This window comes from Macadamia integrifolia, chromosome 7 (genome assembly GCF_013358625.1).
Source record: "Macadamia integrifolia cultivar HAES 741 chromosome 7, SCU_Mint_v3, whole genome shotgun sequence".
Classification (NCBI taxonomy): domain Eukaryota; kingdom Viridiplantae; phylum Streptophyta; class Magnoliopsida; order Proteales; family Proteaceae; genus Macadamia; species Macadamia integrifolia.
In genome coordinates, this window is record NC_056563.1 from 676629 (window position 1) to 690117 (window position 13489).

The 13489-nt window shown below is 36.9% G+C and overlaps 1 protein-coding gene and 1 pseudogene across 9 annotated transcripts in view; both read right to left on the reverse strand.

The window, feature by feature from the left end:
- The window catches only part of LOC122084126 (tRNA N(3)-methylcytidine methyltransferase METTL2-like), a 14514-nt gene extending 1040 nt beyond the window's left edge, over positions 1-13474 (reverse strand). Inside the window, exons 1-10 of one of the 9 annotated variants that reach the window (XM_042652205.1) lie at positions 10308-13474; positions 10114-10200; positions 8625-8729; positions 4233-4340; positions 1981-2052; positions 1832-1882; positions 1259-1321; positions 1044-1168; positions 271-389; positions 101-175 (exon numbers count right to left, since the gene is read on the reverse strand). In XM_042652205.1, the coding sequence (XP_042508139.1) occupies positions 320-389; positions 1044-1168; positions 1259-1321; positions 1832-1882; positions 1981-2052; positions 4233-4340; positions 8625-8729; positions 10114-10200; positions 10308-10505 (879 nt within the window). In that variant the 5' untranslated portion in view covers positions 10506-13474 and the 3' untranslated portion in view covers positions 101-175; positions 271-319. Of the gene's footprint in view, positions 1-96; positions 181-270; positions 1169-1258; positions 1322-1831; positions 1883-1980; positions 2053-4232; positions 4341-8624; positions 8730-10113; positions 10201-10307 lie in introns of all 9 variants that reach the window. The other 8 variants (XM_042652204.1, XM_042652209.1, XM_042652208.1 and 5 more) reach the window with 8 other exon arrangements.
- On the reverse strand, positions 6390-7364 carry LOC122084128 (annotated as a pseudogene).
- Positions 13475-13489: the final 15 nt, after the last annotated feature.

Consider the following 13489-nt stretch of genomic DNA (forward strand, 5'->3'; position numbering starts at 1 on the left):
CCCCCCCCCCAAAAAAAAAAAAAATAAGGTAATCCAAAGACTTGACAAAAGAGAATAATTCATTATAAAAGAATGCCACAGGGGAAAACAGTTTACCTACCACAGATGTGTCTATTGGTCAAATAAATTGACAAAACTAACGCCTCCCTCCACAGTGACCGATTGAGTTTACTGACTAAACTGCAATAAAAGAAATTTAATGTAACAGATAACATCGAATTGTAGTACCCAATAAATTACCAGATACAATTAGGCACTTGAACACTACACCTGACTGAATTAGAGGATCTTCTGCAGCCCAAATCAGGTCACCAGACTGTCATCTTGACTCTTGAAAAAGAGTTGGTCGAGGACAATCTGAGTCACTAAATACAGCACGTATCCAACGCCTACCAAGAGTAGACAGAACCACAAAGTCAGCAAAACTGAAAGGAAGACCAAAGGAAATTGCACCTCGAGGAGAAAATAACACATCCCTGAATATTCTGAAAACTTAGAAATTTGAGAACCTAATTTTCAAATTTGTAAGAGGTGATAATTTAACAACCAACAAAACATTTTCATGTCACTAACCAATGCCATTCTGGTAACATGAAAGCACTGGAAAATTTAAATTGACAGCTTCAACATTGATGTGAGAGGGGTGCTCCCGCCCCAGGGGGGGGGGGGTGGTAGAATGGGAGATAAAATGTAGAATCAAGAATCATCAGCATTTAAACCAAATCAAACTTTTATTAGATTTCCTAATTTCAGATCTATAACAGTAAATGGAACACTTAAGCAACGGGGGTAAATTTTAAAACACAACAGCTTATGGGCCAAAAGTTGTACATTTAATATTTCATTGTGCCACTTCTAAGAATCATGTAATAACTATTTTCACAGATGTTGAACCAGATTCCACAAACTAATGTAAAGTCAAATACATTCTAGACATACTGATGGAGAAAAAAGAAGAAAAGAATATATTGAATGAGAGAAATACTCGGATTATCAAAAAGAACTGTAATAGTTTGAAATACTGAAGGAAAAATTGAACGTACCGGTCCATGACAATGTTGCGAGAACAATTTTTTATTTGCTTGCAGTATACATTTATTTCTACAGTATTGAAGCCTTCCCTTTTAAACAAGGTAGACAAGCAATCTTCCGAGAAACAGAAGACACACTGAAACGCCAAATTGAAGGGCCACCAGAAAATAAAAAACAATCATCTTGCTTTTTGAGACACTGCAACTACTAGCCACCATACACTTACAGTGCCATCTCCTCTAACATAGAAGTTCTCCCCAATCATCTGATTTCTGCTGGTAAGCCTCTCCTGTAAAGCTAGCCAGCAGTCAATTTGAGAGCAAGATGGATGTGCCATCAACCAACAAAACTTTCTTCAACAAAAAAACTAAGATGCTTAGCAGATAGACAATCAAGAACTATATTTATTTGTCTACTGAATCAATCCATATATTTATCTAAGGTGTTACCCCCAGTAGAGTATATTAATTTATTGGGCCTTCTTACACTTAAGCAAGTAAATTATTCCAAAAACATAACCTTGAAAAGTAAAAAAGAGAAATAAGTATCAAAAACTAGCAGCTCGCCCTGTCGATCCTTCACGACCCAAATAACTCAATTTTCGTCCATGAACTATTTGTGTCAAAGCAATTGAATTTTCTTAACAGACTATACAATTAGGGGAAAAAAGATACAATAGACACAAGAAATTTTGACTTTGACAAATGATGTTGTAAAACTATGACAAGGTGGACTGTAAAGACGGACATATAACTGGGGTGGAGTTACACATTTTGGGAATGGTTACAGGCAGACTCACTTGAGCAAAATCTCCAGTTGCATAGTCTCGTACAAGAACATAACCATTAGGCTGCAAAAACACAAGACTGTTATATGGCAGTATTTTGTATCAGAAAAAAAGCAAGGCATAACAAAAATTAGCCTTAGATCAATATTTCGTCACCTAACGTTAAGTATTCTTCGGATGTTCTGCAATAACAAGGGCATTTTCTTTGGTGAAACTGCAGACAACATAAAAATCTGCTTAATATGTCAGCAGATTATTTTGTCAGTATTTGCAACACAGTGTAATGTTATAAGAAGAAATGTGAAAAAATATAAGGAAATCCAAATATTTAGGGCAATGCCATGATGTAGACCAATTTATTTGTAGAATCAGTCCACATGTTTGTAGTACTCAATAAGAAAAAATCTGAAACGCCACCCATTTGTTCTGTCAAGATCTAACTGCTCCAATCTGCTTTTTATCATAGTTGGAAGTAGGATGTTTCAAAAAGTTTATGAGTCAATGAACATAATGTTCTTCTTCTTCTTTTTCATCCACAAGACAACAACATAGCAATGCTATTACGTGTATAAAAGAGATATGTTCTAAAACCATTTGTACCCAGGTATAAAATGAAAACATGTTAGAAATTTAATACTCCAACAAATGGACAATTAGCACCAGAGGACCAAATATTTATGTCACCAACTTCTATATAACGTGAAGAATCAACCATAAAGGATCACTAAACCCCTCCCCCAACCCACCCCCAAAAAAAAAACTACTGAGAGGGAACTTTTCCTCAAATATTCTTCTAAGCTCTTCCTTTCTTAAGCCTTATGATACTGATACTCCATTGGCAAACTTAATCAGACACGAACAAGGCTAGAAGTAAAATTTAATCAAGAAATCATCTTTCAGTGTCTCGTGCATAACGGTATTTGACTCCTCCAAAGCCACTTAAATAAGTAGTGATAAGGTTCATATACATTCTCCACAATTCAATCATCCATACAAGCACCATCTTCATTTCATTCACTCACTGATACCATTAAATCAGAATCATTACATTCTAAGAACTCAAATATATCCTCATCGTACAATCATCACAAGAAAAACCACCCATTCAAATAAGATTTACCAGAAACTTCACTTCAAGTAGCCAGACAATAAATCAATGAGTTCTAAATGATATTGTTAGAGGATTCCAGATAATATTCATAATCTCATCTATTTCGCATGAAGATCAATGGGTCGATAGGTAATGTAGACTAGGATAGGTGGACTAACCAAGTCTCACTGCAGGATTATCAGGTTCAGTACAAAGTATCCCTTAGGACTGATCAGCAAACAGACCAGTAGGGCCCAAACAGAGGCTGAAAATAATCCCTTACAGTCCAATCAGCTTTAAAACATCACAGAGAAAGGGCAGAAATCAGAAAAGACCAGTAATCCCTATCGATTTCAGTAGTTGGGTGAAAATCCCACTAAAAGACAAGAAAAGGGAGATTTTCAATATCTCAACAACCAAGGCACAGAAAGGGCTCAGGTGTGAATCGAGTTCCTCCCTAGGTGATGGGGACCTTAGGTTAAAATATCAGCCAAAACTAGCGGCTGGGCTGACCTGTAGAAGTAAATCAGATCGGAACATCTTGAGTCTATGGAAGAAAAGAGAACATCTTGGGCTTCACACCGCAGCGAGTCAACTGGATTAAACACCAATTCCATCAGCCTTGATCAAACACAAGACAAATCTCCATGGAGAAGACAATAGCAGCAACTATTAATTCTTTTTATCAAAATCATTCTTCCTTTAGGAGCCTCCTCCTCTTTATTTATAATGTTGATGGGGGAGGGAATTACAAAATAAAAGGTTCCTCAAAAAAGAAACCAAATATTCTCCTAATACAATAGTTGCTAAAAACTGAAATTATAAAATAACTGAAATTAGAAACTAGTTGAAAAAGGAAACTAACTACTAATGACTTGACTCAATTAATAACTTGACTATTAAGGAAACAAATATAACTCAAATCAAACCCAACTAAAAAAGGAAACAAACTAGTAATCCCGTATGCAACCTTAAAGCTCCTCTTTTAGGCCCATAAAAGTGGCCCATTACACTTCAAACCGCATGGACTGAAGGCCCAAGACATATACAACCCAACCCTAGACTTATTCCTAATAAAACAAGCCTTGTTTGGTGAAGAATCTGCATCAATAGGATAAATGGGGGAGACTGAAATAACACTTGGAATTGTTTTCTGGAGGTAAATCAATGTTATTATTTACAAAACATGAACCAGATCTTGGACTGTTTAGGGCCAACAATCAGGTTTGAAGCAGTCCAAGCCATGACATAGCAAGAAATTAATAGTTAAGAAAATAAACTTAAATATGGAGCATGTACTCTACACATTCATATACTCCTTACCAAGGTCACAATATCAACAGAAAAAGGTACAATTTTCTGACAGAGATCATCACTTGTGACATCACAGACAAACGCATTCACCTGGTCTTCTCTGAAATCTCCATGTGACTGCATGTTTGGGCATTCAAAAGTCAGTGCCATAGTTTGGCCAGTTCACATTCGTATAGATTGAAAATGGAAAATAAGGTCAAACAGGTTAAAACGAATTGGCACAATAAGATTGCCTCCGTACCCCCCAGAGTTTACAAACACCACAAGGTGGTATTTGAGTATTTGACTACTTACAAGTATGGGTACATTAAAAAAGTCAGAATCATAAGAGGGGAATCCAGTATTCCCTAGAAAATACCACAATGCATCAGCACTCTGCCTGCAGCTGGGAAGCAGTGGCAAGTTGGATGTGTGACTGGTGATGACCGACTGCAGCTTTGATTAAATTTTGGATAAGTAATTTATCAATTGATTACGACAAGGTCACTTTTTTCCTTTTCACGAGATCCTACAAGATGGTTAGCACATAATTGATGCCAACATCAAGATTCTTAAGCACGTTAGAACAGAGCGTGTACATATGGTGTATAAGGATCAGATTGTGTAGAACATGAAATTGAAAATTATATTGCTAGTCTCTGAACATTAAAAAAGGTTTAGTAGAAAGAAAGAACCACCATATTTTGCAATTACTACAGCCCTAATGTTCCAAACGAATGTCCCCCAGATTTTCTGGCCTTAAGACATTCATGCTATGCACAAAGAACAGTCTTTCATCAAGAGCCAGGGTTTCAAAACCATGTTGGACATTTCTACTTGGGTTTTTATATTCTATCTCCCAAAAGGTGTTAAAGTGTGTGTAGGTATCATGGACCTCCGCCCGGGATCGCGATAGGGCACGTAGTGCGTGTACACACGCTAGGGTTCGACCCTAATAAGATGAGATAGTATCCCCTGGTCATCAAAATGCCAAGGGGGGGATACACGTTATGCGTAAAAGGGAGTCACCACCTAGAAAGGGTCTAGGACCCATAAATGTCTCCCCCAATCAAGGGGGAGAGACTAATGACTCTGATGGATAAAGCTGGTTTGCACCAAGATTCTGAACAAGTGTCAAGTGACAGACTGGGAAGGTGTTAGGCACCTAGTCTGCCCGGCCTTAGGCCGGTCTCTTTTTGTTTGACCAAAATTTGTTTGTACCTTACTAACTAGTCCTAAATCTAGGTCACTGAAAACCCTAAACTAGGTATCTAAGTATGACATATGAAAACCCTAAGCCAAGTGTTTAAATTATGCTAGCTAGGTTATGATGCAAATAATGAAATGATTACGCTAATTAAAAATTAAAAACCCTAAATAATTTAATTAATGTATTATGAGTCTTAGATTAAGCTAATTAAATAAGCCTAGACCTAGGATTAATTGAGCAATTTATGAAACCCTAAATTAAACTAATTCGATTAATTGAGCCTAACCTAAATGGTCGATTAATGAATTTATGAAATCCTAAATTGAATTAATTAAAATGATTAATCATAATCCCTAATAATTTATGAAATGAATTATTGTAATCCTAATTAATCTATTAATCTAATAGGTAAAAAGATTTTTAAAGAGAGACAAAAACATTGAATGGTGAAAGCTACCCAAATCTAACTATTTCAGATGGAAGTTTTGGAATACCTAATCAATCTAATAATTTAAACAATTAAAACCAAATTTTAAGAGTCAATTAAATGCATTATGAACCTTAATTAATCTAATGAGTTAAGACTTTATTTAATTAAATATTAAAATAATTATTTAATTAACTACCTCAATTTAAGTAAATGGAATCTAACTATTATGTTAAATATACAATGGTTGTAAATGTCCCACGTGGTAATATGAGTGAGGAGTGGACAAAATATGAATACTAGCTAACCTACATACATGAGAAAAATGAATTGATTTAAACAAAACAAAATAGAAAGAATCATCAAGTATCAAAAACATGTTAATAAACACGAAGCATGGCAAACATGACATTGACTAACCTATCTAAATCTAATGATTATCAATGTGGCAAGATATCCGAATCTAAATTAAATACACAATTAATTCTAAAGGGACCCAATATTTGAGATAAAAAGAAATGGACCGAAACGGGTTCATTTTTATCAACCCGAAAACCCAAGAAACGCACCTAATGCTACGAGCCTGTTTGAGGGGGGGCCAGCCACACCCGTACTAACCTATGTCCTAGACTACGACACATAGACCCATTTTCTGATTCAAAACTCTAATTCAATAGAAATTAGTGAAAACCTATGGTTATCATATGATTCAAAAATAATGAGCAAAACCCAATCGGTTTCAGCCCATTCTTCTGAAAATCTCTCTCAATATCAACCATATAACGTGGCAGCTCGATTCCCCGGAAGAGCTGCTTCAAATCATCATCCACCTTAATGGGCACCCTAGGGTCATTTGGGTATGCTATGTCCTCCTGTGAATCAAAATTTGACAGAAGCCAAACCTGGCCTGCAGCCTTCAGAGCCTGCAAGTCCTCCATCACAGTTGGATATGCATCCTTGAGATTAATAATAGCAATTCCCTCAGGAAACTTCCGAATCAATACAAGCAATTGGTTCTTGTCCTTCAAATCATGCTTTGACTTGTAAGAGAAGCACTTCCCATCATAATGCACTTTAGGGTTATTCCTCAAACTGTCAAAGACAGCTTTGTTGGCATTTACATCAACATAACATGCTTCATTGATCTGCTCAGGTGTATACGCTAACAGTGTCTCCAGAAGTATGTCTAGAACATGCTTAATCTGAGCACCAATAGGAGCCTTCCGTATGCTGTTGATATATTGAAGCCTCTCTGTGTCATTTGAGAATTTGACTGGAGTGACAGGAGCTCTGGCTGGAGCTGGTGATGATGTACTTGCAGGTGTAGCTCTATGGGTTGTCTTTGAAGCTCCCGCTCAGGCGATGCTGGTGAGGGTAGATTGGCACTTCTCCTGCTGCCGCTTGAACCTAGCTAGACTTTCTTGCAATGCCATCAGACTTGTTCACTTAGCATCTGAAGAAAATACCCTTTAACCCGGCTTTAATTAAGAAACAAGGGGAGATAACCCTTGTGCTTCAAACCCAAAATCGAACCGAACCGGACTAGGTCTCCCGGCTCAAGGAAGGATTACACATTCAAAATTTTATACTTGGAGGGATTCTTTATTTAGAGAGAGAGAATTAGCAAAAACCTTCATGGGGCCATATTCCTTCTCCCCAAATTTTCTCCTCTCTTTTTTGGAAGAGAGGAAGGGCTATACTTATAGCCTTGGGACTTGAGACAATTCTCTTTTATTTCCGATGTGGGACTAAAAAACTAGGGAGAATTGTCCAAAAGCCTTGCTTTTGGACAAAGGGGTTTGGGCACCACGTGGCACTCCCTGGTTGCTCGGAATGGAATTTGATACCGAACTTTGGAGTAAACTTTTGGGGGTCATATCTTTCAAACCGTTAGTCAGAATTCAACGTGTAATATGTCATTGCAAAGCTCAATCCGAGCACTATCCAATGATGTGAGACACGATTGTGGTCTCGACCGGAAACCTTTATGAAAATATGCATAAAGTAGTGACCCGGATCATATAGTAAAAGAGAGAATCGGGCGTCGATTAGCATAGTTCTCACATCAAAGTGTAATGTCTGACTTGACGGGACAAACAACAATAATCCACAACATCAAATTCCAAGTTTTGAAAACATTTTCTCTTGAAAGTTTATAGGGGAAAAAATGGTCATTTTCTACTCTAAACTTAAAAATTCTCCAAGTATAAAATGTCCAACATATAATTCTTCATATTGTTATCATTGCCGGGGGGTGACAAAATTCGGTGTCTACAATGTGTATTCTATGCACATGGAGCTACTTCAATAAGGCATTAAAAATCTTGACTGGTTAAGCAAACCTTTCGAGATGTTAGATGACTATTTTGCCTTTTTAGAAGTGCCAACAATCAAGACCAATTTATTGAAAAAGGTTTAGTGGAAGCATGGTGAGAGAAGGAAGTTGCATCAATGACAGAATAGGTCAAATTATAAACTTAGTAAAACCCCAAGCTCAAGTAAACATCGGATCAAATCAATTGAAATGGGGAAAAAAAAAAGCATAGTTCAAGATGAGTCAAAACAATGTACAGGGTCCTTTTGTGGAAAGAGAATTGCTCTATAACATAAGAAATAATATATGGTGGTCCAAAAAACATGTCTATGAGCACCAATGAAGCTCACAAAGAACTGACAGGAACAACCAAACAACATTAATGTGTGTGTGTGCGTATGAGTATTCCAAGGATGAATAAAGAGAAAGAAAAAGACTTGAGACATGAATAGAAGAGTTCAAAGACCAAACCTTAACAAGAGAGATCGCATGGGGTGAGAAATCACAAGCATGAACATATAGATTGGGAAATGCAGCAATAAGGGGAAATATCGTATTGCCAGCTCCACAACCAACCTGTCACTGGAAGAGTGTCAAATTGGTTTGAAACAGGAATCCCATTAACTTCTGACAACAGAATGTGTAAACTTCTCAATTTTGAATAATAATAAGAAGAAAATAGATTAGAATAGAAAAGAGAAACACAGCGAAGAGTCTTTAGGAAATGGAAAATTAGAAAAAAGAAATACTTTGCCACTTCAAGATAGAAGCCACACCCATGTTCACATGGATTTGAATACTGACTCAGCAAGGACAAACATCTTATAGGCTCTAAGCCTATATCAAAACCTATCATAAATTGCAAAGACTTTACAAATATCTTAGAGACACACCCACATAAAAATGACTTGATCTAATTGATAACTCTGATACATTTGTCTACATGATAACAAGAAATAACCTGATTTCAGATATTTAAAATTAACAAAATTCTATATATCCATAAGTTCCTGAACCTTATTTTCTCAAGGCTCACTTCACTGAAAAACTCACAGCCATGTAAAACTCTGATACAAATGCCTGTACCAAACCAACATAAATCTACAATACAAGTTATCGCATCTTAGAGACATGCATTGACCATCTTGGAAGCTTACTTAGGCTGAGGGAGTATATTATTTTGGTCATTTTAACTTTTGAGTCTGGCCAAGTCGATAGGGTTCATTTTTTTTTTTTTTTTTATTAGGCCTGGGAAAAAAGCTATAGGTATTCCAGTGTTTAAGGTTGCAAAGAGGCTCATATGTAAAATGAGCACTTTTGAGGATCTTCTAAACGACCCTCTGGCGCTCCTTAAATCTTCCCACGTGAGAATTCCTCAGTTCCTTTTGAGTTCTAAGTTCTAACTATTTCCTACAGAAGCAAAGCTCTAGGGGAACATGACAGCCCCTTCTGGGACACATCGAAGCCTCTGGAAATAGGAAAACAAAGAGATTTTTAAAAGTCTGTGAAGTGCAATTGACTCGTTTATGAGCACACTCACGGCAACCATTAACAACTGATCCTCAATCATTAAGTAATTTCCGGGGATAACAGTAACATGATCTGCAACAGCAGATAAACATAATTTGAAGTGGCCTTCTTGAGTAATGCGTTCTTCATTGCTTATTAAATCTATAAAAAGTAAAAGGATTAAGTTGCATTTCATTTGCAGCCCATCATCGCATCAAAGACAGAATGGCTGAACGTTTCAGGGCACGGTAGCATAGCATTCCATGACAGAATGTTTACAACAGTACAGAATGTAGAGAATCAAAATGATCCCAAGGAATGTGTTATCTATTTAAATGACATGATTTCAAGCGAAAGCACCATTAATTTGCAAATTCTCAGTGCAATCAAACAATAACAACGAGAATAAGAGGGGAAATTGCAGGGAATGACATGGCAACAATCTATCTACCTCTAACACAACCTTCGCCTCCTGGTCCTTCTCAGCAGAGAAAAATCGTCCCCAATCCTTCTCCAGGTAATGACGGTCCTTGAAGAACTGCAACGGCACAACAAGAACAGTCGAGCACATAAACGAATCACTTCCAAGCTAACACAAATCAGTTATAGGCGACACTTTTATGTAAGGGAGAAGAAGATGTCGACCTTGTTGTGATGAATCTTGTAGAAATGATCCCAGTACTTGGCGGCCTTCTCTTGGTAGTGGTCCGACCCCATAAGTAGAAACCGCCGCTGCTGCTGCTGCCGCTTAATTGAAATTGAACTTGAACGGAAGCAACCAAAGGAGAAGTGTTGGCCTACGAGAAGGCGAGAATGTGGTGCCACTGCCATGGCTCCTCCCATCTGCCCGCCACTGCAACTGCTCTTGAGCAGTTGAGCCTCGAGGCTGTGACTCCTAAATCCAATCGCTCTCAACTCGCCCCTGACAGATTTTAGGCCGCGGAAAAAGCAGCCCCACCCCCGGTTGAATGCTGGGTTGGGATTGACCGGGTTCGTATTGGCCAAGCGGCCCAAGCCCGAGTGGCTTTCCACGGACAGGATTTCCGTCGTAAAATAAATGTTAGAATTGATCACTATCTGTTAAGGTAGCGTAACAATGGTATCAATGGGTTCGATTTCGGTTATTTGATTTGGTTCAAAATACAAATGTAAAAATTAAAACAAAAAATGGGAACACATTTCAAAATCAAAATCGAACTATTGGTTCGGTTTGTTTTGGGTTTGGTTCCTTGCCGGGTTTTAATGTTGTTATGTATTTGGTTTAGTTCTATCACCCACAATTGTTGGTGTACGATGTTTTGTATTTCGTCACAATTTAATTCAAAGAGTACTGCTGCAAGCGCCTCGACAAGCAAAACGGCTGTCCCTATTTTGAGAGAGGTGAGGACGAGCGATGTAACCTCATTCTCCATTGATAGTGAAACATGATCTCATCTCACCAATGATATAGGCAATATTGCCAAATCTCGTAAACCTATGTTCATTGCTTGTGCTTATTTTCCCTTTATTTTCTTCATCATTTTAAGGTTGCGTTTCTACAACAATGACATTTCATCAATAAAAAAAAAAATAATAATAACATAGAATAATAAGATTGACTTAAATACAGTGCATAATCCACAGAAAAAATAGTAAGTTCTAGTATCTTGTTTTGGGAAAAATCAAAGAAATTACTGCTCAAAAGTAATTGGGAAAAAAAAAATCTTAGATTCAAAGTTAAGTTTAACCACACCTCAACTAATCCTCGTTCATAATGATGAATATTCAACAGATGTCCCAGATTTACTTGTGACTTAATGATGCTTTATTTCTTTATCCTTGAAAACTTTATTGGTCTTTTCCGTCACCATATTTGAACAAAATGTAAATAGGATTATTCTGCATTGAATTTTCCTATGAGCCCTAGTGCTTTTACGGGTTATATATATGCATGGATTTTTCCAGTTTGGGTAAAAAAATAGTAAATTCAATTCAATTCTAATCTAATAGTTTCACCCCAAAATTGAAACCAAATTGAGTAGAGAAAATGTTCCTTGTTTTAAAATTAAAATCAAACCGATTCATCTTTGGTTCATTTTAGCCCTATTTTAAATGGTTGAAATTGGTTTTGATTCCTAATTGACACATTTGCGTTTATAACAACAACAAAGCCTTTTCCCAATTTAATAGGGTCAGCTACATTGATTCGCGACTGGGAGAGATAAAAATGCAAATGAAAAAAAAAAAAAAAAAAAAACATAGCAACACAACACCTCCAGGACATCCCACTTAAATGCGATCAGCAACATGGAACTTTATCCTCCAAACAGCTCTATTAGGTGCGACATATTTGCAATTATTCATGAAAAAAAAATTCTTTGGAAAAAAGTTGATTATTGTTTGCTTAGGTTGTTGGTAATGCTTAGTTATGCTATGGATACATTTATTCGTGATAAATAATTCCAAGAAAATTATTGATTAATAATTCCTCTACCGATATATATCCGTGGCAAAAATTCTTAGAAAAAGCTGTTGGTAATGCTTCTTTTCCCTACATATACATTTATCCATGGCAAAGAGAAAAGAAGATTATTATAAAAAACTATTTGAAATAGATACGTAATCAAATATGTCTGTCTTCTAAGGATTTAATTTGCCAAAGCAAGCTGCATACCTTGTGAGTCTTACAGAACATGTTGATTTGAATTGACAAAGTTAGCGAACTTTTGAAGAAAGGATTGATTCGAGACAATGTAATCATGTCCAGTTCTAGCCTATCTTATTAATGTCAAATAAGGATGGATCATTTCAAATGTATGTGTGGATAGTCATACCATCAACAAGACTAGTAGAGAGTCACACTTTCTTAGCTTGACGATAAGCTAAAAACCTTAACTGAGGGGAATTCATCGATATATATCCGTAGCAAAAACTTTTGCAAGGGTGGAAGGTCCGGGAAATTTGGAGTGATGTGAATGGTCTAGACACTCTAATACAATCTAACAATTTTTTGTCTTGGCCTTGGTTTACTTTAATTCGTCACTTTGAACTTAATCATTTTTTACTAACACTACTTTTGTTATTAGAAAGGCTAATGATTATCCTATGTATGTACTTAAGAACATAGCGAAAGACGCTCTGTGTAAAAAAATCTCGATTAGAAATAGGGTGGGCATTCACCTACACCCCCCACCCCTTTTTCTTCAAATAAAAAAAAAAAGAGTTTTGATTTTATTAGTTTGCTTATTTGCTCTCATAAAAAATTCCAATCTTCCCTCTCCTCGTCAATTTTCCTGGCCTCATGAGTCCATCCCTAACCCTCTGTCTCAGATGCAGAGAGAGGAAGAGATTGTTTGGGGTGGGTTGCAAAGCGTTAGTGACAGTTGGAGGCTGCAACGGTGGTGGATCGCAAGTGATTCACAGGCAACGGTAGCAAATGGGCGAGATGTAAATTGCCCCATCCTATGGTCAATATTGTATATGCCTGGGGATTTCTTCCCAAGCTGGCGGTGAGGGGAACCCAAAGCCAAAGCCAGCTTAAATAATCCATAATATTTTCCATTGGGTACATAGTGATGATAACCCGCCTATGCAACTCTATGACCGAAATGCCCTAACCACCCAGCCCACAAAAGAATACACCCTAACATGTTCCACCTATAGAAATTATTCCCAAAATTTGATTGGATGGCCGTTTTGCATGTTACACCCATAGTTAGCAAATTCGGATTCGGCAATTATTCGGGCGGAGAATTATTCAGAATAATTCGATTGATTAATTTAAGGATTCGGTCAAAAAAGCGGTCAAAAAAGCTTATTGTTTTTTTTTTTTTTAAATAATGTTTAAA